The following is a 26,613-nucleotide window of genomic DNA, read 5'->3' as shown; positions in this document are numbered from 1 at the left end:
TCCCTTCCCTGGAGTTGCAGAGCCATGCTGTTCTCATAGTCTTCCCTCCTATGTGAATCTGATAAGAGGAGGAGAGTATGCAGCATCTGCCACTGATGAGAAGAGGTGCAGCTGACAGATGACTTATAGATAAGGCTAAAATTTTGTCACAGATATTTTTAGTAAAAGTCACGGCCAGGTCACGGGCAAAAAAAGTCTGTGACTTTACTAAAAATGTCTGGGACAATATTGGGATCTGCGGAGTTCCACACTGCCTGAAGCAGGGCAGCTGCAGGGAGGCTAGGAGCCGCCTGCAGCGGCTGTGGGGTACCCCCACCACCTGCAGCTTGCAGCTCCAAGGGCCCATGGCGCCCATGCACCTCTTGGCCCCCTGGGTGGCGGGGAACCCTGCAGCTTCCCACTGCTGATGTCACGGATTCCGTGACTTCCGCTACCTCTGTGACTAAATCATAGGCTTACTTACAGATATGCCTATGAGTGAGGCAATTGAGTGAGGGAGGGGAAGGCGCTGCACCCACCCTTCTCACCTTTATTCATAGGGGTACTTCTGAAGCAAATTGCCCGGCCTCCAGCTGTGCTGTCTGCCCAGCAGGTGTAGGAGATTCTTCACCCTACATTCCGCCTACCCACATACAGCAACAGTACTGGGATTCTGGGGTTGCCATGCTGCTCCCTACAAGCTGGCTTTTTAGAAGGGGAAATGAGGAAGAGAGACCGTATCTCATTACACATACAGAATGGTGGGAGAACTTCTGGGACTCCTATCTGCTTCCTGATGGGAATGTGATGAATAAAACAGACCATGCCTCAAAATCAGTTTCTGGGACAAGGGCTACAAAATGGATGATCTCATCTCCTATTTAACAGTTAAAATAATTGTTTAGAAAAAACACCCCCAAGCTTCCATTAGGGGTTGTTATTAGATATATTGTTATTTGTTGCAGGGCTATGAAGTGTGATGGGTACTTTACAGACACAAGTAAAGAAACAGCCCCTCCTCTGCAGAGCTTATGATATACGGTCCCAGTCCTGCACATGTCACTGAATGTAGTGCTTGGGACTGTGAGTGATCCCATTGATGTCAATGGAGCTACCCCCAAGAGTGAGTCCTATGCTTGGCAGTAAATGTGTGTAAGATGGAGCCATAGGTTCAAATGAGACACAACAAGGAAGGTTAATAAAAGGAAAGGAAGGGGAGAAATCGAATGGGACACAGGCAGACTGATCAGGTTACTCAGTTAAGGCATCTTGAGGGTTCTGTTACTTGAGTATATTAACTAGCTCCATGTGGGTGATACAGGAGTAGTGAGTTCTTAGCTAATCTTTAAATCTTTAAAGTGCTGTGTATGTGTGCAGTTGGTGAGAGTCCCTCTCTCTCCCTTGTGGAAGCCCCTTGGCACCTGGGATGGCACCGCGGCAGTCCTGGAGAAGTTATATCGCGCAGATCTAAATACTCCCCTTGCAGCTTCTGTTGCACATGATATTCTTCTCTTCCTGCCCTAAACCCTGGCGTGGAGAGGATCTGTAGGAGGAAAGCAGCGCAGCTTCTCTGTGATGATTCCTTATGTCTTTGCAATCAGTTGCAGGATTTTCAAGCCTCTCCTCATGCTATTTACTAATTGGCTTCTCATCAGGATCTGCCCGTTAGCTGTACTGCTTGAAAATGATTTTACCTTGTAAGATTGTTTGCTCTTTTTTATTGTGGTGCAGCAGTAGCATCACCATGGTTAAGACTGCGTTAGGGTTCAGTATTAACAGGAGCTTTAAACCTTTAGTTTGTAAAAATCTCATGGAAATGGCAAAAAGCCAAAACACAGAATATAAACTGAGTACTGTTTGAATTTTTCATGGTTTGATGAAAAATGAATTGAATCACACCCTTTTGGGCAGTGACTTCACCCCTTTTACAAGAAATCTAAACCGCTCTGGGAGCTGTCCTTTGGCTGCTTTTTGTTCCTAGAGTATCAGTTATACATCATTAGTGGTTGTCTACAGAGTTTTTAGATAACGTAGCTGCAATGGAAAAAAATATTTGTGCTAAGGTGAACCTGCCAATTTTTAATTGAATGGCAAATCTGCCTCAGTGTGAATGCCGTCACTGGCTTGTGGGGAACGCTAAAATGAGAAAGACCCTAACTGAGGGATTCTTTATAAATGTTGCTGTAGCTTAAGGGAAAGTTCCTTGAGCTGGCAAAGCAGAGACCACAAGTTCAAATCTGACCTCTTCTAAGTGCTGTTTCAATTCCCTACCCTTATTATTGACTCGAGCCACGAACCTTGACCCAGAAGACAGGGAAGAACTGCTGCACATTCCTTCCCTTTTTAAAAATTTGTTAGCAGAGAGTTTATGCAAGCTCACTGCAGGGCCAGAGCTCAGGTCTCTTAACAAAACAAACCCAACCCCAAGTCGCAGCCACTGCACCACATGGCTTGTGAGTAACTGTACCAGCCTGAGTTACCCTCTGTGTGACATAGTGACCTTAAACTAGTCTGAGCTTAAAATCTATGAAATTCCAAATGTTCCTGCACCTCCAAGTGGCACGTGCCACTGATCAGACCCCCTTCTGCAACTAAAACTCTTTGCCCTCCCTGGGAATAGCTTCCCCAAAAACCAGCTCTCTCCTTCAGCTGTCAGATCTTCTTTTGCCTCTTCTTACCCACTCCTCCCATGACCATATAAAGAAAGATGAACTGGCTTTCTGCTCTTAGGATCTGGTTTCTCTCTTAGGATAACTAGCACATAGAATAGGTGGCGGGGTAGGGGGGAGCGGGAGCTCACTGAAGGAAGAAGAGCTAAGCGGGAGACATGGGGCCCCTGAGAGGGAGCCACTTTTCAGTGTTACTCGTTTAAGTTGTGTTTACTGTAGGATACGTTCAGATGGTGCAGAGTGAGATTTCAGACTCAGTGAACCAGTTCTTGTCCCAGAGGGCCTGCTTGGATGTCCCAAGGTAGGGCTGTGCTTTCCTTCTAACGCTTGCTTCTGTTTCTCTTTTAGGAATGGATAATCAGACAGTGCTGGCTGTTCAGTCCCTGCTAGATGGTCAAGGAGCAGTGACAGATCCATCCGGTCAAAATGTCAACACCTCCACCACCATCCAGTCCATGGGTGAGCCCCTCTCTTCCTTGCATGTGCAAGCAGAAAGAGACTCTTGTGGGCTGCCTTTCCTGCTGTGCCCTCTCTCCCAGTGGCCGTTTGATCTCAGCAGCACGTCCAGGCCATGCACCTCAGTAAAGGCATGAAGGGAGGGGCACTTTCTGTATGTCACAAACCCCTTGCTGCAATGAACACTCAGGTTGCTCAATTATTTGGGGACAAATCATTGTGTAGCTAATTTAGGTGAGCAAGCAGGGTAGTTGCTGGCTTAAATGCCTATGAAAGTCTGGCTTTTCACTTCAGCCCTTTATCAGCAACACCGGCATCCAGAGCTGCTTTCCCCAAAACCGGAAGGTGTAGGCCAGACAGCATTTTATCAGGGCTCACTTGGAAAATGCAGAATTATTCTGTGACCTTTCCCCAAACACACACAAGTGAACGCTGTGTAATCAGTCTCTTCCGCCTCCATGCACTGCGGCTGATTGTTCTGTCTAAAGACAGCCCAGGCTGATCCATGTGAGCCTTTTTGACGTACTTGGAAGGAGCTAGAGGAATGCAAAGTTCAGTTACTTGTTTCTCATCCTCAGTAGGACATTCTGCAGCAAGAGCTCAGCTGACAAAACAGCTGAAGCTGCACAAGGCAAAACAGAATTCAGCTCACCCCTCCCCTAGCTGTGACAGCAGGAAGGCACCAAATTGTATCATCCCTTTTCCGACCCTAACCGTAGTTGAAGGTAGCTCCATAGTCTGAGGAGGAGAAGGATCCTGAAGCCAGATCAATGATCCGTTCCCTTCTGATTGCAGATGACGAGGACGTGTTCCTGTGTGGGAAGTGTAAGAAGCAATTCAACTCACTGCCGGCGTTCATGACCCACAAGAGGGAGCAATGCCAAGGAAACACCCCTTCACTGGCCACTGTCTCGTTGGCTACCAACAGCGTGTACACTCCGTCCATCACATCCGTGCAGCAGGCTCAGAGTGCCAATCGGCAGGTAGCTACACGGCATGCTTGGGGGTCTCTGCGCCACTGACTTTGGAGGGCAAGAGAACCCAGGGGTGAACGTTTACTGAATCCAGTTACACCTGGCTAGTGATCTCACCCTAGGGAGGCCGGGTTCGACCCACCTTGTTCTTATCTCTTGGAATCTATTCAAAAAGTCCATATAATCCCTTTACTATGGGCTTTCCTTCAGAACAGATGTGTCACTGCTCTTGAACAGCGGGTCAATAAAGAGTTTAATCTTTTATTATAGAATCACAGAAAGGTACAGCTGGAAGGGTCCTTGAGAGGTCACCAAGTGCAGCCCGCTGCACTAAGGCTGGACCAAGGAAACCTAGAACATCCCTGACAGGTGTTTGTCCCACCTGTTCTTAAAAACCTCCAACAATGGGGATTTCACAACCTCCCTCGGAAGCCTATTCCAGAGCTTAACTGCCCTTCTAGTTAGACCGTTGTTTCTATTATCTAGCTTAAAGCTCCCTTGCTGCAGATTAAGCCTATTACTTCTTGTCCTACCTTCAGTGCATATGGAGAACAGTTGAGCACAGTCCTATTTATATCTTCCCTTAACATATTGGAGGACTGTTATCAAGTCATAGAATATCAGGGTTGGAAGGGACCTCAGGAGGTCATCTAGTCCAACCCCTCCAAGTCCCCCCCTCTGTCTTCTTTTCTCAAGACTAAAAATGCCCAATTTTTTTAACCTTTCCTCGTAGGTCAGGTTTTCTAAACCTTTTATGGGTCTCGTTGCTCTCCTCTGGACTCTCTCCAATTTGTCCACATCTTCCTAAAGTGTGGCACCCAGAATTTGACACAGTACTCCAGATGAGGTCTCACCAGAGCCAAGTAGAGCCAGACAGTTACCTCCCGAGCCTTACATACCCCAGAATATTAGCCTTTTTAGCAACTTTATCACATTGTTGACTCATATTGAATGTGTGATCCACCATAACCTCCAGACCCTTTTCAGCATTATGACCACCAAGTCAGTTACTCCCCATTTTGTAACTGTGTATTTGATTTTTCCTTCCTAAGTGTAGTACTTTGCATGTGTCTTTATTTAATTTCATCTTTCTGATTTTCAGACCAATTCTCTGATTTATCCAACTCCTTTTGAATTCTCATCCTGTTCTCCAAAGTACTTGCAGCCCCTCCCAGCTGGGTGTCATCCACAAATTTTATAAGCAGACTCTCCACTCCAATGTCCAAGTCATTAATGAAAATATTGAATAGTACTGGACCCAAGACTGATCCCAGTGGGGACCCCACCAGATATGCCCTCCCAGTTTGACAGCAAACCATTGATAACTGCTCTTTCAGCCAGTTTTCACCTACCTTATAGTAAATTCATCTAGATCACATTTCCCTAGTTTGCTTATGCGAATGTCACGTGGAGCTTGTCAAAAGCCTTACTAAAATTAAGATATATCACGTCTACTGCTTCCCTCCTATCCACTAGGCCAGTAACCCTGTCAAAGAAGGGAATTACATTGGTTGGTATGATTTGTTCTTGATGACTCCATGCTGGCTATTTCTTATAACCCTATTATCCTCTAGGTGCCTACAAACTGATTGTTTAATCATTTGTTCCAGTATCTTTCCTGGTATTGAAGTTAGGTTGACTGGTCTATAACTTCCAGGGTCCTCTTTGTTCCCCTTTTTAAAGATAGCTACTATGCTTGTCCTTTTCCAGACCTTTGAGACCTCACCCATCCTCCCAGAGTTCTCAAAGAATATTGTTAATGGTTCTGAGATTGCTTCAGCGAGTTTCTTAAGTACCCTATAATGAATTTAATCAGGCCTTGCTGACTTGAATAAATCTAACTTATCTAAATATTCTTTAAACTGTTCTTTCCCTATTTTGGCTTGTATTCCTTCTCCCTTGTTTTTATTATTAATTGTGTATCTGGTCACCATTAACCTTTTTAATGAAGACTGAAGCAAAATGACATTAAAAACCTCAGCCTTCTTGACCTCATTAGTTTTAGCTCTCCTTCCTCATAAGTAAAGGACTTATACTTTCCTTCATCTTTCTCTTGCTCCTAATATATTTAAAGAACCTCTTTTTATTCCTTTCATGTCCCTTGTGCCTTAGCCTTTCTGATTTTTTTCCCTGCCATTCCTTTGTTCTCCTCATTAGCCATTCATCCATGTTTCCACTTTTTCTAGGATTCCTTTTTCTAGAATTCCTTTTGTTGTAGGACTGTAGATCTAACTCGGGGTGCTAGTATTGTGGGTCTGTCTGGCCTGCTGCTTCCTACATGACTGGCTGCCGCTTTCCATATCTGGGGGTGGGCCTCACTCCCACCCTTTAGCTGCATCTAGCTCCTATACATGGAGAGAGGGTGCTGGATGTGGCATCCTCATCCCTGGATCTGCCTCCTAGTTCCTTCAGCGCCCAGTCTCCACGCACGACTCCGTATATCCCAGTGTGCCATGTGTGGGGAGAATTAAAAAAAAACAAAAATTGCTGGAATTAAAAAAACCAAACATCTTCCCCCTACCCCAAACCTACCTTTCGCCGGAATTGAATCCATGCAGCTGTTCTTCTGCCACAGTGCTCCTGTATCCCCTCATACACACAGCATACTTTCTGCTCCTCAAATCAACCAAAAAGATGGAATTCTCCAGTAGTAAAAGAAAATGTGTTTTTTCCACCCTTAAAGTGAATCTAGCCCTGGGGAAAGGTGCTGTCGACTCTGGAGGCATCAGTTCTCACCGTAACCACAGAACAGGGACAGTGTGAGCAAAATCTTCCCCCATGCTGTCGCCCCCAATGTACCTCAATTGTGACCTGGTGGGACCACCTCTAGGGGTGAGAAGGAAGTACAGTCTTCCTGGCCATCTAGTCCCTGGCCTTTCTGATTTCACCACGTCACCTGGTTAGTCAGAGCATTCCACTGAAGGTCTTAATGCAATTTGTTCCTCAGGTCACCTTTAATAACCATCATGGTTTGAACTGTAAACCCATAGCCAGCTCCCTATCCCATCTCCAATCCCCTGAGCCATTAGGTCTCCCAGGATTGATTCGTTCGTAGATTCTGAGGCCTGAAGGTACCACTGTGATCATCTAGTCTGATCTCCTGTATAGCACAGGCCAGAGAACTGCCCCAAAATAGTTCCTTTTGAACTAGAGTATTGGAAGGTCTAGCTCTCGTTTTTCTGAACAGTGCCAGTGTGGTTCCCGATGGCAGGATAGACCCATAGGTGAAGAGACAAACAGTAGCAACCAGTAGATCTCTAGTGTGGCCAGTCGACTGAGGAGAGCTGGAGGTAGCAGAGACTCATCGGTTTAGTAAAGAGCACATCCTTGTTCCTTTCCTGGGCATTTCAGAGATTATTTCTCTTGTTCTAATGTTGAGCCCCCCCACTTTTTTTTCCCATTCTTTCAGCAAATTTCCACATACATCACGGTTCCTCCATCTCCGCTGATCCAGACACTCGTGCAGGGGAATATCTTAGTCAGTGACGAGGTACTGATGTCAGCCATGTCCGCTTTTACATCCCTGGACCAACCAATGCCCACGGTGCAGCCCTCCGTGCAGGTAAGGGGAGTGCGTTTTCCAAACAGACTGAGTCCCTGGCTGAATAGCAGATGGAGTTCTGGCTAGCAGCGCCACTTGCACGGTTCAAAGAGCTGCTTTGATGTTGGTGCCTGGGCACCTTCTCAAAAACAACAGCAGAGGTCAGGTTGGAAAACAACAAGTGATGGGCCTAGGCCAAGATCTGCTCACTCACACTGCCTCTCGCAGCAGATTGTGCTGCTCTTCATAATACAGTCATCCCTGCTTCTTTCTTGTGTGCTATGATCCCCCGTGAAATAATGTGCATGTTACCGTGTAATCATCAGGAACCATCCTGACCAACGACCAGGGAGATCAATGGGACGCCTCCCTCGGAGCTGTTGTTTAATGCTGTCTGCAGACTTGGGCAGGTGTCCCTGCACTGGTTACCCTCTTCGCATTCTGAGGGGTTTCCTTGTACCCAGAAGGACTACAAAGAAAATGAAGCCAATGCTTGGATTCTAGAGTACAAGATGACCATCAACAGGGAAAAGTGGCAGAACACTGAGCTGCTGCATACCCTCTCAGTCTGACCCCTGCACGGTATATAGGTGGTTATTGGATTGCTCATTCCTTCCTTAGAAACTAGATACTGTATTCAGTAAGGTGCCCACATCTGTGTCAAAAAGGGCATTTTGCCTAGAGTTTGCTTTGTCTGCTGATCTGACAGTGAATTATGAATGATGTCATGAGTGAGGCTTCTGCAACTCCGGACCTGTGCTGCATTTTCAATGTCTTCTCTGTCTGTCTCTTGTTCCGGTTTTCAGAGCAGCTTGAGTATGCACACTGGAGCTGGGTACCTTTCCCAGCCCCCTCCTCCACCGCCACCCCCACCTCCTCCTCCACCTCAGCCCCCACCTCCTCCCGCTCAGACCCTGGGAGCACCGGGACAGCCCAGCACTGGCGGCAGCCGGGTGGTGGAAGTGTACAGCGCACCTGCTCCTCTGGCAGGAAACGGCACAGTGGAGATACAGACGCTGGGGATGCAGCCCTATCCGCCCATAGAGGTAAAGCCATGTCCCTGGCCTCATATTGAGAGCATAGCCATGGGTCATCCCTCAGATGCCGCTCTACCTTCTGACCAATACAGGACACTTAAGGCTCCTGCAAGCTCATTTCACAAGCTGGGGAGAAGATGCTGCTCATGAGTCAGCTGGATTAGAAAGGCAATTTGTCATAAAATTAGTCAGGGAAAGATGTGTTAGGTTGTCTGGTAATCAATGAGTATTTCCTCTGTGGGAAAGTCATGATCAGAAAGATGTCAACAAGCTGAAGGGAATCGGGAGAACACGAGAACGATTAAGGGACCGGAGGGATTGATTTATGAGGAGAGATTAAAAGAGCTGAACACATGTAGACGTGTTTAAGGGGAGGATTTCCTATAACTGCCTGTGAGTATTGGAAAGGGTATCTGCTGGGAAGACAGAGACTTTGCAAAGGGATTGAACTAGGAGTAGTGGGCCGAAACTCAGCACAGGAAAGATTAGTCTGAATATCAGAAAAAATACCCTGATAGTGAGATTCCTCAGGCAGTTAAATAGTCTCCCAGGGGAAGTGGTGGCAGCCATGTTACTTGAGACCTTGAAACGGGACTGGGGAGTATGCGGTAGGAGTCGACATGCCAAACTTCTCCAGATGCCTTTTCAGAAAGGCCCTCAAACTGTGTTACTCCAGATTGATGACTCGGTCTGCTTTGCTAACTAAACCCTTCGCCTTCCCAATAATATTGTCAGTTTGTTTAACTGGAATCTGCACAGCAGAACTTCCTTCAGAAATCTTCATGGGGTTGGTAACAGGAGCTTGAGCTTTCCACCTTCAGGGTCACAGGTTTGAGTCCAGATCCAGGTGATCAGCTCTGGAGAGCAGAGAGACAGTTCCAAGGGCTAATCAGGAATAGCTAGCTCTTTGTTTTGAGAGATTATACTTTGGTGTCCAAGTCTTGCTAATAACTCCTGAATACTTGGCAAGGTTCAGTCTGAGAGCTGCCCTTTGTGCATTGGTTTAGCCTCCCTTTGGTTAGAGAAACAGATTACCGGTTTGATCCAGTTAGGCAGGACCCTGGACTAGACAGACTAATGATCTAGTATGGCAACTTCTCCACAGATTTAGCAAATGTATTTTCACTCGTGATTGCATTATTCCAGGTGCCAAGCCAGTGTGTGGAAAGTCCTGTGTATCCCTCCCCTCCTGTGTACAGCCCAGGGAAGCAGGGCTTCAAATCCAAAAGCACTAATATTCCTGCTCCTTTGACCAATGCATCCGGAGGAAACGTGGCCGGTTTTGATTCCACCTCAACCGCCAAAAACAGGCGTTCCAAAAATGACAGTGGGCTGCAAGAAGGTATGTCTCCTTATGGCCAGCTCCTGCTCTAACCCCTAGACCATCATGTCTCCATTGCATTTCGCTTTTAGACTGGAAGCTCTTGAGTCTCTGTTAGCAAATGTACAACACAGTGTACTCTTGCTATGCTATACAAAAAATCCTATACAAAAAGTAGAATTGGCACCTATTATTGCCCCATGGGACGAACTCTTGTGTTGTGGCCAGTCATATCCAATCAAATGTTCTTTGGTCCTGAATGCAATTGAATTGGGGTAGCGAATTCCCATTATGCACTCTTTCTATTTCAGGGAAACCTAAGTCCCCCAAACTGAAGTGCACTTATTGTGACAAGGCCTTCACCAAGAACTTTGACTTGCAGCAGCACATCAGAAGGTAACAGTGAGATGCTAACCCAGATGCGGCAGGGATGGCCGAGTGGGGCGGGCTGTTGATTGCACAGGAGGCGTGAGCTGTAATTGCATCTTTTACTTTTTGAGTATGAGCTGGTTTTGGAGTCCTCTTTGCTCACTAGCTGATGAGAACGTCCACGGTTCCTGTTCCCTGGATATCCAACCACCTTCACCTCCAGAGCTGCCCCTTGGGAGTGAAAATTCAGAGTGATGCCTGAAGAGGAAGGATAAAAGCTCTAGTCTCAGCCCCGAGCAAAGATTTAAAAGCTTGATGGGCAGCTAGCAAGAGTCATTTAAACTCCAAGCCCATCCTGGGGCCCCTCACATGTTGAACACCAAGCATCAGAAGTGGCTTCTGGGCTGGAACAGGAAGAGAGAGCAGAAAGATCTCCCTCCCTGTAATTTGGGGTGGGGGGCAGAGAGAGAGAAGAGGACAGGGTTCCCCTCTTCCTAGTCTGGAAGCAGAGTGGGAGGAAAAGAAGGGATCCCCTGATGCTGGAGCAGAAGAAAGGGGTTTTATTCTAAGCCAAGCAATGATGGTCAAGTGCCTTATTGGGGCAGTGCAGAAAAACGTGATGATAAGTGTTCCGACTTCATTGCAGAGGTCCTCCCCACCCCCAAACTACTCCTGGGCTGTAACTCTGTGTTCTGTATATAAGGCCTGTTTTTCCCGCTCCACCCACAAAATCCATTGATGCCAGTTGATCAGGTTCCCAGCCCTTTGCTGGGGATGCCCAGGGGCTAATCTGCCAAGCAGCGAGGTTCTCAGTTCACTCCTGGGACAGCTGCTCCCTGTGATCCATGCTTACAGGCCACCAGCTCCTGTCATGCATCTTCACTGATGTGCTGCGGTCTGCCCTGCAGCCACACAGGTGAGAAGCCGTTCCAGTGCATCGTGTGCGGCCGAGCCTTTGCGCAGAAGTCCAACGTGAAGAAGCACATGCAGACCCATAAGGTGTGGCCGCCGGGGCTCGGGTGCACCATCTCCCGCAACTCCATCACAGTGCAGGTCATGGCACTGAACCCCAACCAGCAGGAGGACGAGGAGAACCCAGGTGTGCTACTCTTGGAAATTGCCTAGTAGGAAGCAGAGCGACACTCCCAGGATCTCTGAACACTCCTCATTCGCAAAGCTCCTCCAACCCATGTATCCCTCATGTTAGCTTCCTCTGGAGTTAATGCCAGTGCTGCCACTATCTGGAGACCGAGCATTTAGCAGCATCTATTAGACTATTGCACAGATCAGACATGTGGGCTAATGCAACCCTGTGTGCTCTGGCTTGCCGTTCTGCACTGCTCAGGGTGGTGAAGTCTTGTCTAACTGGCCAGTCCAGAATTCTCTTGGTGTGGAGGAGTTCCCAGCTGGCATCCAGTGGTGTAACCAATGTTTACACCAACCTCCCCCGAACACTGGCATGGAGGGTGGGGCAGAGCATGACTCAGCTCTGCTAGTTCTCAACGGGTATGTGGTCCTATAGGGCCATAACCAGCTGGCATAAGTTACAGAAGTGTAGGGGCTGCTCTAATGTACACTGAAGCTAGGCAGCTAGTGAATCAGGGATGCGTAACTGGCTAGCTTGATGCCTCTCGTCTCCTGCACTGAGCAAATCTTGATGGAGGAATGAATATGGCCTTAGATCGTCAGGGACCCGTTGAGTTCTCTTTTCAATGAGACAGCTGGAACACAGCTGGGAGCATGACAGGTAAGAATAGTGAGTCACAGAAGGGTAGCCAGAATAATCAGGGCCCTTGATAATCTGTTGTAAAGGGAAGGCTAGGGGAATTGAATTGTCTAGCCAGAAGAATTGGCACTTAAGAAGGGAGCTGGAGGCTGGCCCAGAGACCAAAGGTAAGTGTCACATGGCAATGGAGGGCTGGGGCCTTAGTCAGTTTTCAAAGCTGTTCAAAAACTAACCTCAGGAATGCTTCAATTTGTCTTTCTCTCTGTGCCTCTGCCCGTTTCTCCAGGCTTAAGCCAGGCCTCCAGGAACTCTCCCCAGCAGCCTCAGGCCATGGCCCCCGCAGAAGAGAGTGAGGTTGGCAAACTGGAAGCCAAGCAGGTTGTCCTGATTGATAGCTCTTACCAGTGCCAGTTCTGCCCCAGCAAGTTTAACACCTATTTCCAGCTCAAATCGCACATGACGCAGCACAAGAACGAGCAGGTGGGTGACACATTGTGGACACTCGTGTTTGTGGAGCCCGCATCGGTAATCAGGCTGAGACGTTAGTTTGGCTCCAAGTGGCCTTGGTCTAATTATCAGTGAGGATCAGGTAGAAGTGGAATGAACATGGCAGGTTCTCCCCAGCACAAGGAGAGGCTTGTCTTTGTAGAGTGCTTGTGGCTCTGTTATAATCAAGTGCATTCACATCATAAAACCGGCTGTTGCAGTGCTGCATTGTGCTTCTTGGCTCTTCTTGTGTGGGTCTGGATTGGAAAAGAGCAGCTTCAAGCAGGGCCCCAGCCCTGCTGTGTTGCTTGGAAGAAATCAGCCAAGGGGTGGGCTAGTTGGCAGCTGTGGAGAGCTGGAAAAACCAAATCCAGAACGCTTTAAAATGGTCAGCAACCATCGAGTTGTGGAGTAGTTGCCTATGGAATCATGTGATCTCATTTCTGTTACTCTTATCCTCCATCTTCTGGCCTGTTCCACTCATTTGCTGTGTGTCTTTGGCAAAGACTGCAGCTTTTGGTGTTTACAATGCCCAGCATGCAGGGTCCCCGATCCTGACGGGGGCCTCTGAATGCCACAACAATAGAACTGATCATAAAAAGAGGTGGACTTAGCCCAGCTCAGTGGGAGGGAGGGCATTTGGATTTACCTGCTGGGGCTGCTGCCTTGCTCGTGGGTCCCCGTTAGCCTCAGCGGTTGTAATGTTGAGGCTGCATGTTCCCAGAGTCTTGGCTGCCCGTTGGGAGAAGATGCTATCAGGGAAGAGCTCCCCAGCATTTGGCTACCAGCTGGCTTTCAGTGTTACTGAGCAGCTCTAGTGTGTTTGGGCTAACTGGCCTTGGAGATGGCTGAGTTTCCTGCTGCGTGGGCACAGTGAGGCTGGAGCACCAACACCATGAGTTACCCCTGGGGAAGAGTGAAATTAACTTTCACTCTTGTACTCCTTGCTGGTAGGTGCTGTCCATTTCTTTAAATCTCAGATTTGACCCATAGTAACACTGGTACAGTGTGACTGTGACCATTGTGTTGCAGAGCTGTTTTATTTAAAATCTTCCGCCACCATCTCCAAGAACTTCTGACCAGAAGGCAGTTAACACATTTAACAATGGCGTGTGCTCCTGCTGCTGGCACCGGGTGGGGGTTAGTGAATGGGTGCTGCTTTTGGAGTGCTGCTCCCATAACTGATAGTGCATAAATGGCAGCTGTGGCACGATGAGACACTCTGGGGACTGAAATTGCTGCTTTTGTTCATAAACACAGCCAGGCTAATTTAGCGCTATCCAAACTAGGGGAAAGTCCATGGGTCCAGCAAGAGAGGAGAAAATTAGTAGCAATAATAATTTGACAGTGTATAGTGTGGAGCAGATTTTCAAGGGCACGGAGAGAGGTAGGGCACCTAACGGCCAATGAAAGTCAGTGAGAATTAGGCACCTTACTGCTGTTTGAGGCTTTGGAATCTCCCCCTGTATCTTTAATTCATGGATCTCACAGTGATTTAATTAAACTCCCAATGAGTAGATAAATATCACCATCCCCCTGTTACACCTGGAGAAAGTTAAGGTTAAAGGTGGGATTTTCAAAAGAACTTTGGTGGTTTAGGAGCATGGTTCCTAGTGGCTTTCAGTGAAACTCGGGCTCCTAAATCACTTAGATGCTTTGGAAAATTGCCCACTCAATGACTTGCTGAAGGAGGCAGTATCAGAGCCTGCAAGAGCATACAGGAGTCCTGAGTCCGAGTCTTACGCCCTCACGCTTGAGTACACCACATCTGTTGGCAGGGGAATTGCACTGTTTTTATCGCCAATATGCGCCACTCTCGTAGCTCTCCCTTCCTCCCATAAACTCCTGCCTCTTCCTCCAGGTGTACAAGTGCGTGGTGAAGAGCTGCGCTCAGACGTTCCAGAAGCTGGAGTCCTTTCTGGAGCACATCAAGAACCACCAGGAGGAGCTGAGCTATCGCTGCCATCTGTGCAGCAAGGACTTCCCCTCCCTGTATGAACTGAGCGTCCACCAGTACTCCCACAGCCTGCTGCCCCAGCACAGCCCCAAGAAGGACGTGGCCGTGTACAAGTACGGTAGCAATCCGAACAGTGGTTACTGGGCGCAGTAGGAGAGAGTGACAGCCTCGCGCTTCAGGCGGAGTGCGTGTGCTCTCAGACCCAAGCGCTGAAGGGACACGAGGGGAAGCATGTGGGACCTTGTTTTCAGCTGCTGGGATTATATTGGGTTCACGTGGTGCATAGCTGAGTGCCCCGCTGCCTGGCGACTGTGGCCAAACACTTTGTGCACAGAATGTGAGTCTGAGGGCTTAGGTGCCACGGGTGCTGTTGGTGTTCACTGCATTTACATATGGAGAGTGAGCGGGCTACCTGGGTGAATTAATCACAACCAATATCTACAGTAAAAGGTGTCACTTATGTACCAGTGCGGTGGGCGTGGGAGCTGTGTCCAGGCAAACGTAGCCGTTCCACAACAGTCTCATTCTCTTTTTAAAGCATAGCGAGCTTTGTTGACCTGGAAAGCTGATAGATGGTTGATGGAGGGAGCAAGTGAGACTCTGGTGCCTTGCTCTGTGTTCTGTGAACAGCACTTACAGTGCTATGGAAATGCTGAGGGGAAGATTGCAAGTAGATCGAGGAGCACAGTGACTTCTTGGAATGCATCTGGGAGCCTTGTCTGGATTATATACCATTATATTATGTGACTGCTGCTCCTTAGAAAGGCTTGTAATTTCTAGTTGTCCTTGCACCTGTAGAGAGGCCGGGGTTCATCTTGCAATGAGTTAAGAGATGAGTGATTTTCTCTGAGGGCTTGGCTCCGTTTAGGTTTGATATTTCCCTTTGCCCCTCCATTCTGTATTTCTTATAATGGGGTAGAGGAAGGATTCTTAAATTAGCAGAAGCCTTGAAGTGGAAATCTGGGTTTGCAAACTCATGGGGTTAGGATGGGGGAGGGGGTTATTGCTGCTCTCCAAACACTTTGTGTTCTGTTACTGTTTTTAACCAAACATTGGGAAAACTGAATAGAGAATGTACAGGGTGGATAACTGTCTGCAGAGATAGCGTATGGTATGGCTGCTGTGGCTGGTCCTTGCTCACATGCTCTCTTCTGTCTCTCCTCATTCAGGTGTGTCAAGTGTGTCAATAAATACTCCACCCCAGAAGCGCTGGAGCACCATCTGCAGACGGCAACGCACAACTTCCCCTGCCCTCATTGCCAGAAGGTGGGTGGGGCTTTTTGCACGAGATGACCCTGGAGAGATGTTTGGGTTTCTGAGGGGGATGGGGAATTCGTCTCCCTTTCCTCTCCCTTTCTACCTCAGTACAGACTGGCAGGTCCTCTAGGACTTCTCAAGAGAGGGAGGAGTGTTCTGGCCCCCTTGTCTCTCTAGAGCAGAGTCCATTCCTCCCCACAGTGCCAGCTCTTCTGCTGTACCCCATTCACTGATCAATATACTTTTCTCCAATTTCCTGCCATCTCCTCAACCCTGCATCATATTGAGCCCCAATCCTGCAAAGGGTTGAGTGCCCTGAGCCCCGAATACTCTATTGACAGCGAAGGACACTCAGCACCTGACAGGATCTGTCCCTTTTACAGTACAGGAATACTGGATGTTATACTGGCCTGCCTCACCTCCGAGAGTCAGGGATGGCTACAGGAGCGAGGCTGGCTTTAGTGTGGTTTCTTGGCTTCTCCTTCAGCCCCCACTGTGACCATTAGCCTGTTCCCTCCTTGAACCACTAGGCACATCCTGCCTACAGGAAGAAGAATGTAGAGCCCCAGCCTTGCTAACCTATCGCTTGTCTCCCATCCAAATAAACCTCTATGTGCCCCTCCCACTGTTGTCCTCTCCTCTTTTGGATGAATGCTGTGTGTCCTTGGAAAGGACAAGCTTGTCCTGATAGCGTGTCTGGAGCTGGACGCCCAGGCAGCCTTTGGCTGTGGACGTTCTGATCACGTCACCCCCGGGGGTTGAGGGGCAGAATTGCGGGCGCTGAATTCTAATACACTTTGTTTGAAAATCTAGACTAAAATGTGGACCCTTGCTCCTCTGTTTATAGCTAAGGAGGTGAAAATCCTGCCGTGGGGGCAGGAACAATCTCAGAGGAAAGACCACTTTGTACTGAGGTAGCTCGGGAAGGGGAAACGCACACCCGCCATGGTTAGTAACCCATCTTTCTTTATGTGTCGTCCTTTGTCCCCGAAAGAGACAGGTGCTCTCTGTGCAAGGCTGTGGCCATGTTAGGGTTAGCTTGCTGCTTTTCACATCTGCATGTAGGGCAGTCCATTGCCCCTCTCCCATTGATCCTTGGGGGACTTCCCAACACACAGGGGCAGCAGCCTGTGACTCCTGCTGTTGGAAAGCCCTTTCGCTGGGCAGCTTTTTTTTGCTTCTGAGTTTGTGAGTTACTAAGATTGCTTCTGTGCGGAGGGAGTGTAGCGTAGTGGTGAGCGTGCAGCACTGGGAGCTAGGAGTGCTGGGTTCTCTGCCTAGCCCTCGTGCGGACTGGTGGCATTATCGTCAGCAAATCATTGGACTGGTGCGTTTAGTTTTCCCGTGTGTGAAATGAACTGTTAATAATGTCGGCATGGCAAATGTCACCCATTAATGGATAAACGCTTTGGAACCCTGTGATGGAAGATGATTGGGGGATGCACAATACTGTTAGTACGAAGTGCAACGGGCCCCTGCCACAGTTGGTCTCAGTACTACCCCCAGGAAGTGGGCAGAGTGGGTGCTTCTCAAATATTCCCTTCTTGTTATAAAAGCTATTTCCAGGGGTTGCAGCCTGCACAGCTTTAGCATCTGACGCTGTTTTAAAGCAGTATTTGTGTTTTCCTCATGGGGTTCTGCAGGCCTCCCCTTGGGTTTTATCTAGGTAAAAATCCCTCACCCCTTGCACGTGCTCCCTCAGAGAGTGCTCCAGCCCCGTATGGGGAGCAGGCTTTGAGTCTGTGGGAGCTGCTGGGCCGGCCCCGCAGCCCAGGAGGGATTAATGCTATGCCCAGTCTGGGTCAGGCCTTTTCTTCAGGGCACCATTGATTGGTTGCACTGACAATCTTCAGCAAACCCCAATATCTGACCCCTGACAAACTACCAGCCCCAACGCATTCTTAATGGGGCTCTGCTGAAGAACAGGGCTGTCTGGGTCCCTGGGTCTGACAGGGGCAGACCATCCTGTTACAGTCCCTTCCTTTTCTGTGCTCACAGGTGTTCCCCTGTGAGAGGTACCTGCGACGGCACCTCCCCACGCATGGAGGAGGGGGCAAATTCAAGTGCCAGATCTGTAAGAAGTTCTTCCGCCGGGAGCACTACCTCAAGCTGCACGCCCACATCCATTCAGGTACGTGCTTCCTCATGTATCCTTTCCGCTGCGTCGGGCTTCCTTTCTCTCTCTGGGGAACCCCCAAGGGGCAGAGCTGTCTGGATGGTATTTAGTGAGGATCAGTATTCAGTGCTCTTTTGATTCTGTTCCAGGCTAGCCAGAGTAAGTAGTGTATTACACAACCTTTGGTGCCGACTGCTTTTCAGAGTAATACCGTGCTGCTGAGACAGGGTTAGCTGTTGAACCAGCTTGGCGATCTCACATCAGCACCAGCTGGGTGATGGGAGTGCAGCACACAGCCAGCCTCCTCCCTTCTCAGGCTTGCTGGGGCTAGCAGCGCTGTCCTGGAGGAGGAGCACTCAGTGGGAGGTGTAGCCATCCACCCATTGGCCAGAGGGAGCATTGCTGACAGAGGGCCTTTCAGGGAGGAACTACAGCAGGGGTTCTCAAACTGGGGGTTGTGACCCCTCAGAGGTTATTACGTGGGGGGTCGCGAGCTGTCAGCCTCCACCCCAAACTCCACTTCACTGCCATCATTTATAATAATGTTAAATATAAAAAAGTGTTTTTAATTTACAAGGGGTGGGGGTGGAGGGTCACAATCAGAGGCTTGCTGTGTGATGGGGTCACGAGTACAAAAGTTTGAGAACCACTGAACTACAGAGATAGGTGTTGGAGTGGGAAGGAGTCACTTCTTTCTGTACTCATGATTCGGGCCTTCCTGTCCTGCTTTGGAATCCGAGCACACCCAAAGGCGCTCGGGCCTGATGGCGTGTGGGGGGTTCTCTCTCTGAGGCACAGTGCTTCACGAGGGCGGGCTGGAGGTGATTCGCCTCTGGAGTCTTATCTCTGTTTTTATTGGGCTGGAAGATGATGCTTTCCTGTGACTCTTCTGCCTGCCCTGTCACAGCATGGGGAGCAAGTGACGCTGGCAGGTTGGAGAAGCTATGCTGTCTTCAGAAAGTGGCAAAGGGACCTGCCGTTTGGGGAGGGAAGTGGAGATTTGTCATAGTGTCCTGTGCCCCCTACCTTGAGTGTTGTCGCTTCATCACCTTTGGGCTTTCCACACAGCTATCTCCCTGGAACCTGCTGTTAACACGCTAGGGACTGGCCATTCCCCTCGTCTGGGGCTGAGCACACTTGTCAGCCCAAGGGGTGAGGAAATACACTTGACTCCATAACCAGCAGGGAATCCTTCCGCTCCTTCAGCTCTGGGCCAGAAGTAACTAGAGGAGAGGCCTTCGCACAGCGTGGCTATCAAGTCTCCGTGCTGAAGTGGGTGACCCAGCTTGCAGGGAATATCACAGAGCAGGAAAGCGGAGACTGACGCTGCTGCCCAAGTGGAGGGACTAAAGGGTTATTAGAACAATGATAAGCCCTGAGGCCCAGTGCAACCTGTGTGTCCCTGACAGTGTGTCTCTGTCCTGCGCAGGTGAAAAGCCCTTTAAGTGCTCTGTGTGCGACGCAGCCTTCAACCGGAAAGATAAACTGAAGCGACACATGCTGATCCATGAGCCTTTCAAGAAGTACAAATGTCCCTTCTCGTATGTACCAAGTGACCCCTGGCAGCCAGGAGCAGAGCTGGCTTTGTTGTTCCTGAGATCCCACTGGTCTTTGGGAAGGAAGGTCTCCTTCAGTCTGCACAATGAAAGGGCTTCAGAGTAACAGCCGTGTTAGTCTGTATTCACAAAAAGAAAAGGAGTACTTGTGACAGCTTAGAGACTAACCAATTTATTTGAGCATAAGCTTTCATGAGCTACAGCTCACTTCATCGGATGCAGTGAGCTGTAGCTCACGAAAGCTTATGCTCAAATAAATTGGTTAGTCTCTAAGGTGCCACAAGTACTCCTTTTCTTTTTTTAATGAAAGGGCTGTTATAGGCTCTCAGAGTGTGTGGATAGCCCATATTGAGTGGCACCAAACAACCCACTCTTCTTGGGGAGGCTCCATGCTCTAGCGATTTTGAGCAGGGAGCTGGGAATCAGCAAGTTCTAACCCCAGCTCCTACCACTTGCTTGTCGCAATCCCTTCATCTCTGCCTCATTTGCTCCCTGTGTAAGATGGGGCTGATCCTACTGCCTCCTGGCGAGGTTGTGAGGTTTTATCACATCGCACTGGTAGAGCACTTAAAAGTGCTATATATTAGCGAGGGGTTGCCTGAATGTGTATAAATACCATGCGCTCCGCCCTCAAAGGCAGTTGCCTAATGCATGAGGCACATGGGAAGGTTTCTTAGTTCCACTTCAAAATGTCTTTAAAGCTTTGACTGAGATATGCCCGTCGCGCTCAGGGTTACATTGTGTTGGCAGGACAGGGTGGGGAAGATGCCCCTTGCTCTCTGCATGGATAGAGATCTTGGGGCACAGTCTGGTGCCTTTCACTGGCACTGTGTCCACTGAATGCATCTTCTGTTTAAAAAATGTGGAGCCTTTCAATAACTGTCCGTGGTCCCCAGGGGTGGGGGGCGTCTGGCTCGGAACGTGGGAAATGGTTGCCCTCATTGCTTGGGCTGGAGGAGTCCCCTACCCTGAAGGGTAATTGAGAAGACATCAGTTACTATGACAAGAGGCTGTACACAGAGATACATCCTATCTCCCAGTTAATGTGGAGTGAGATGGCTTCAGAGCCTTGGTAATGCTGGGGCCAGAACTCTAGCCATAGGCCCTTGCACATCCCAGCACCAATGGGTACGTTTCAGATACAAGAGAGAGACCCCTGGCATAACATTATTCAATGGCCTCAATTCACTTGGCTTCTCCCCACTCCTCTCCCATCCCAGTCAGTTTGCAACACCTTTGCCCCTGCTTCTGCCTGCAGCTGATTTGAAGCACTGTTAATACCTCTCTGTGAGGGGACCCGTGACAGAGTAGAAGCCATGTGCATCCACATCGCAGCACTCATCTTGAAATTGTGGGGCCCCTGTCGTAACACCCGGTGGATACACCCTGAGCTCTCTGCGGCACATGGGTGGTGAGCGATGATGTCTGAGAGCTAATGTATGTACCTCTTTCTGTCCTCACCATCCCCAACCAGATTCAAGCTGGTTACTGGGATTTTTATTCTTACAGAAGCCACACGGGCTGTAATAAAGAGTTCAACAGGCCAGACAAGCTGAAAGCTCATATACTCTCCCATTCCGGTAAGTGGGACTGTAGCTTTCCCCTTGCTGCCCATAGCTGTGAATGAAAATGCTGCTTGAATTCAACCTAAGTGCTTAGAGAGCCTCTTAGGCAGGAGGCCAGTGTGCATATCTCCTGGCTTTATTTTTCAACCAGAGCAGTAGTAGGGGTAAGATGCCTACGAACTGTCAAGCGAGTGGATTACTAGTACCCTTTATAGCAGTGAATAGTAGGACTCTTATCCTTCTCAGCACCGTTGCTGGATAACACTAGTCTACATTGATTCCACCCACTAAATACATTGTCCTAGAATCCACAGAAGCAAGAGATGCCAAATCCCTTATGAAATCAGTCCGCTCCATTCCCTGACAATGCAGGATTCTTCCCTGAAGGATACTCTCCTGCTTTGTCCAGCTATGACTTGGGTGATGAGACATCCACCACCACTTCCCACGGGAGATTTTCCACAGTCCAATATAAGGAGTTTCCCATGCAGTAAAACTAATAGTGTCACTCACTGGTTCTGCAAGCAGCCCCTGGCTTTGGGATTTCTACCTCTGCTCCTGCAGGCCTACTGGAAGAGCCCACGTTCCATTTGCAGCTGTGTCTAAGATCCATGCACATTTGAGGCTATACAAATAATAAACAATGTGGCCAGCTTGGGATATAGGAATTCTGAAGCAGAGTCAGGATATTAGGTGTGCTTATTTGCATATTAATACCAAGAATGCTCTTTCTGCCCCATACCCAATAATGTCCCCATGTCAAAAGTAATCTCTTGGGATTCAGATGAGCGTTTGTCTGAGTTCCACATCCACACCCCTAGAAACAAGCTCCCAGGGAGCCCCGCAATTCTTGCCTGACAAGTAGCACAACTGTAGATCTCTCCCTCTCCTGTCTCTGTCGCGTCCAGAGCCCTGGACAGAGCAGCTGGATGGAGTATGCACTGAAGATGCAACTGATGGGTGGCATCAGTTTGTTCCTCCAGTGAAATTAAGGAGTTTCAAAAAATCAGTTCATTTTCTTTACGGTTCCTAAACCAGGCAAATCTTAAGTTTAAGAGCATGTGTTTCACTTTTGACTGTGCTCTTGTGAAATTGCTTTCATGGTATATTGCTCAACTCCCTTTAGGGACAGGAGCAATGCTGTCCTTATGATAAACCCTGAAATTAGGGTTCCAGATCACTTCAGGCTCCAACCTGCCATATACATTCTCTGCTTATGTGCATTTTTTTAAAAATAGAAAATGAAAAAATCTGATCTCTTTGCGGGAGGGGGTGATTGTTTTAAGCAGTAAAAGCACCAAATAAAAGTATTTTGGGGCGCTTTGGGTGGGGATTTTTGTCTTGTTTTTGCCAAGCAATAGTTAAAAAATTACTCGGCTTTGAAGAGCAGACACAACTATTGAGCCCCGTTGCAGTGCGATTAATGGGTCCATCCACCCTGTAAGGAGGGTTCTGTAACTAAGCTCTTTCTCGTATTGTGCTTGGCTTAGGAATGAAGATCCACAAATGCCAGTACTGTAACAAGTCCTTCAGTCGACGGGCCCACATGGTGGAACATCAGCGCTCACACACTGGAAACTACAAGTACCGCTGCCCCACTTGCAGCAAGGGCTTCACGCGCCAGAAGTATATGAAGGACCACAAGTGCCGGCTGAACTCACCCAAGGACAAAGAGCTTCAGATCAGGAAGGCCCAGAAGAAGCGGGGAGCTCGGCGGAAGGTGGGCCTTCCTCTTCCCGGCCAGCTGGCCCTGGCAGAGCTGAAGGACAGTGCAGAGGGGGAGAACCCCCGGGAGAGTAGCCCCAACAAAGAACAATTTCGGGAATCAGACGCAGTCCTGTCCATTGTGGTTGGTGGGTCAGCAGCTGCAGATTCGGACCTTGTAGTCCCCGGCCAGCCCAGCAGCATTGCTTCCAGTCTTGCCCTGGCAGAGTTGCAGACTGGCACAGATGTGCCGTGCGCCATGCTGGCTGTCCCCGTTTACATTCAGACTACGGACTGATAAAACTGTGACCTGTGTGTGCTTGGTGAGCGGTAGGGGATCCGCATTTTCTTCACCCACTGGTGGGGTGGTCAGACTCATGGTGAGATGGGCTGAAGTGTCTGGATCACAGTGATACAGAGACCAAAACTCTTAGGGATGGAGATGGGTAGGGGAGATAATGACTTTCATCTCCACCTACCAAGGTACATGACTCCATAGAAGCCAGTGATGGCCAGCAGGTCTGGAGGGGAATGGTTACATTTTCTTGTCCCCGTTCAGCACTTGTCAATGCGGGGTGGGATGACGAGGAGCCCTGAATCAGGATGGGAAGAATGGTAGAGACCATGAGCAGAAAGCTTTGCAAATCACCATCTGCCCCATTTATGTTTTCATTGTAAAATCCATATATATGGGGATATATATCCATATATATATGCCTATATATGGGGAGGGGCATGTCCAAGTGCAAATACATGATCCTTCCTCTGGAAGCAAGTGCATCCTCATATCCTTTGGGAACACTGTTCATAAATACCCTAATAGACACTGCCAGTGTCTCTCTCATCTGTGTGTGTTAGCAGAAAGGCTGTATTATCTGTACGGGGTGTGTATAAACACGATGGCCCTGATGCTGCAGCTGCTCTGCATGAAGTCAGGGGATGGCCAGCAGCTGCGGCATTGTGCCCACAGTTGTGTGCCTGAGTGCATGTACGTGTGTGTTCTTTTCTTCTGTTTAAAGTTCTCGCCACAATTGTCACTGTATTTTAGCTCTTCTATGTCACTCTTTAGCCAAGGATCTCAAAATGCCTTAGACACAAATGAGTTAATCTTCACAACAGCTAAATATTCCTCTCATTGTCCAGCAGGGAACCACAGCACGGCAGGTAAGTGAACTATCCCAGCTGACACAGGAAGTGCAGAGCTAGGGCTTGAAGCCAGATTGCCTGACTCCAAGTCTGCTGGTCTACGTGCTACCCAGTGCTTCTCCACGCTTTCCCTCAGAGGTGCTGGAACTAGGGATGCTGGGGGTGCTGCTGCACCCCGTGATTTGAAGTGGTTTCCATCGTATACAGAGTTTACAGTTTGGTTCAATGGTTCTCAGCACCTCCACTGTACAAATTGTTCCAGCATCGCTGCTAGCTGTTAGAATTGCAAGATTTGCTGCTGTTATCAGACTGGCCAACTCCACAATCAGCTCCAAGTCATGGGCAGCTTGTTGGAAGCTCAGTGTGGCAGCCAGTGAAACCCTGGAGCAGGTGTGTTGTCTCAGTGCCTTATGTTACTGTGATTCAGCCTTCAGTCCAGCACTTGGTCATTGACTGCATGAACAGTGGTTCCTTCCCCACTCCCCTTCTTCCTCACCCCCCTGCATGTGACTGGAATAATCCTGACTTGGCAAATATCTTTCTCCCCCAAACCCCTACCCTCTGCAAAAAGTCAAGTGGTTGTTGGAGGAAAACATCTATCCAAAATGAGAGGAAAGTAGGAGCCATGGAACACGTGGTGAATGAATGAGCCCAGAAATCTTCCTCTTCCTGCTAGGACCTTGTAAGGGAAGGGGAGATGTGGTTGTGGGCTGCTGTGTTTTGCATTAGTTTCACTGCTTTGAGCAGATGTGACAATGTGTTGATGGGGATAGCACGGCTATGGCAGAACGTGTAAACTTCTGAGTAACGTGAGGCCAGCCCTGTAGTTAGTGCTCTGTATAGCTATGGGAGAGACCACGTTCAGTTGCCCGCGCTGACTCCTGCTCCTTGCACCAGTGGAGCCCTTCACTCCATGGGGCAAGAGAGCTTCTCCCAACCCTCTGTCAGCTGCTCTGATTATTTGGATTGATGAGCACCAGAGGGACTCCCCTGTCGATCCTTCTCTGACCCAGAGAAGCTCAATGCAGGCAGGTGGAAAATTAATTTAAAATGAACTTAATTTAGTGCTGGTGAAGGGCCACATGGAGAGCACAGGAGACCAAAGTTCCGCCTCCACAGAGCAGGTAGGACATGGGCAGCAAGAGCTGCAACTCCTTCCCTCCCCGACCTGCTGGGATCCCCTCTGCAGATGAGTTTCCATTGCCCAGCCAGTCTTCAGCCTCCTTGTTGTTCTGACAACAGCAGAGCATGCCTAAAAGAGATACTTCACTTGCCACAGACAAGGCCCTGATCATTAGGAAGGGGAGCTTGAACGAGAGCTCCCTCTCACCTCTTACCCCGTCCTCTTTGGGATTAGCTCGTACACTAGATTCTCCATTGCTTTGTCTAATGCCATTTTAGATTACTCCGGTGCTGGCACTTCCTTCTTGGATATCTTTCTGTGCTGGGCCCTGGATTAAGAGTAAAAGTCAATTGGACAACAATCAGCATTTCCAGCAGTAAGGCTTGGCCTTGTTAGCATGCAGAATGCCCAAGAGCCTGTAGGAAGGCTGTGGTGTTGCAGGCTCTCATTTTGGAGATGTCCAGTGTTCAGAAAAGCTCCTGGCAATGACGTTTCCTTCCCGAGCCTCCTTCTTGTCTTATACATGAGAAGAGCTTGTAGAAAATCTGCTGAAATGGTGCATAAGTTTCTGACAACCAGAGCAGTAATAATAATGTTACTGTGCAATGGTCTTCTGGACCTCACTGACCACAAGCATCCTGTCCTGTGTGCAGCAGCTCGCTCACAGCGAGTCGTTCAGGGATGTCCTTCCTGTCTCCTTGTGATGTATTATGCTAAACTAGAGGCAGTAATGCACAGACATTATAGATAGAACATAGCTGTCTTCTGCATCCCAGGGCAGCCTGTGTAAGATTGTTCTCTCACAGCACATGCTCCAGGGCTGAGTAACGGGATGATGCAGCCTCTACCCCTTCCCTTGGGAGACTATTGCACAGTCTAATGCATCTCCTGTCAGGTTGTTTCCTGCTTCCCATCCTACAGGTTCCCTTTGCCCAGTTTCATCCTCCTGAAGTAGTCCCAGTGCCCACACCACCTTTTCGGTATTTCCTGCTGCTTTTGTCCCGCTGCCTTCAAGCATTTTGTATGAAAACTTTTCATCTGTTTCAGAGGCAAGATTTTATTTGCCTAAAAGTTTGTTTGAAATACCCAGCTTTCCAGACAGAAGAACCACCACCAGGAAATGGTTTGCTAAATATACCTCTCCTGCTTTCCCTCTCTATCTGTCCACATTGTAAGGCGTAATTATGTGGCCGCTAGCACCTATTGCAGCATTACAATCATCCCTGGTTTGAGGCTGGTATGTGGGTGTCTCATTCTTCCTGTGTGTATTATGGCAGCCCTGGGATGGCCTTCCAATCTATCCTCTGTTTTCAATCAGTTGTGATCGTAGGGTAGCCAGTCAAATGTTCAGCAAGATGCTAAAAGCAATTTTGCCCAATCTGCCTGTATTGAAAGTAATCCAGGTCTTAGAGAGACAATACAAATAGAACTTCAAGTAACATAATTTTGAAAAGTCAGAGGCTGAGGGATTCTTCATTGTTTTTCACTCATCTGTGTCTTGGAAAGCTGCCTTATTTTATTACCCTTACATCCAAAAACTAACACTGACTTCCAAGTACCAGTTCTCCACCCAGCTTGGCTGGCATGCTTGCTCTTCAAGAGGGAAAATCTAAATGCTGAAATAGAGAACG

The 26,613-nt window shown here is 48.6% G+C and overlaps 1 protein-coding gene across 4 annotated transcripts in view; it reads left to right on the top strand.

Annotated features, from left to right (window-relative positions):
• Positions 1-23,539, top strand: part of ZNF341 (zinc finger protein 341) — a 29,816-nt gene extending 6,277 nt beyond the window's left edge. The window contains exons 2-15 of one of the 4 annotated variants that reach the window (XR_013347774.1): positions 2,997-3,107; positions 3,900-4,087; positions 7,488-7,640; positions 8,426-8,665; positions 9,803-9,998; positions 10,289-10,373; positions 11,255-11,445; positions 12,359-12,552; positions 14,420-14,628; positions 15,685-15,781; positions 17,771-17,903; positions 19,318-19,429; positions 20,703-21,024; positions 22,500-22,577. Coding sequence is in view for 2 of the 4 variants with exons in the window: in XM_077832227.1 (XP_077688353.1) it covers positions 2,997-3,107; positions 3,900-4,087; positions 7,488-7,640; positions 8,426-8,665; positions 9,803-9,998; positions 10,289-10,373; positions 11,255-11,445; positions 12,359-12,552; positions 14,420-14,628; positions 15,685-15,781; positions 17,771-17,903; positions 19,318-19,546; positions 20,954-21,024; positions 22,500-23,011 (2,609 nt within the window). In the remaining 2 variants the exon portion in view is untranslated. Of the gene's footprint in view, positions 1-2,996; positions 3,108-3,899; positions 4,088-7,487; positions 7,641-8,425; positions 8,666-9,802; positions 9,999-10,288; positions 10,374-11,254; positions 11,446-12,358; positions 12,553-14,419; positions 14,629-15,684; positions 15,782-17,770; positions 17,904-19,317; positions 19,547-20,664; positions 21,025-22,499 lie in introns of all 4 variants that reach the window. The other 3 variants (XR_013347773.1, XM_077832228.1, XM_077832227.1) reach the window with 3 other exon arrangements.
• Positions 23,540-26,613: the final 3,074 nt, after the last annotated feature.

The sequence above is a fragment of the Eretmochelys imbricata genome, chromosome 13, assembly GCF_965152235.1.
Source record: "Eretmochelys imbricata isolate rEreImb1 chromosome 13, rEreImb1.hap1, whole genome shotgun sequence".
Classification (NCBI taxonomy): domain Eukaryota; kingdom Metazoa; phylum Chordata; order Testudines; family Cheloniidae; genus Eretmochelys; species Eretmochelys imbricata.
Note: the sequence above shows the minus strand (reverse complement) of the source record. Positions and strands in the feature narration are given on the sequence as shown.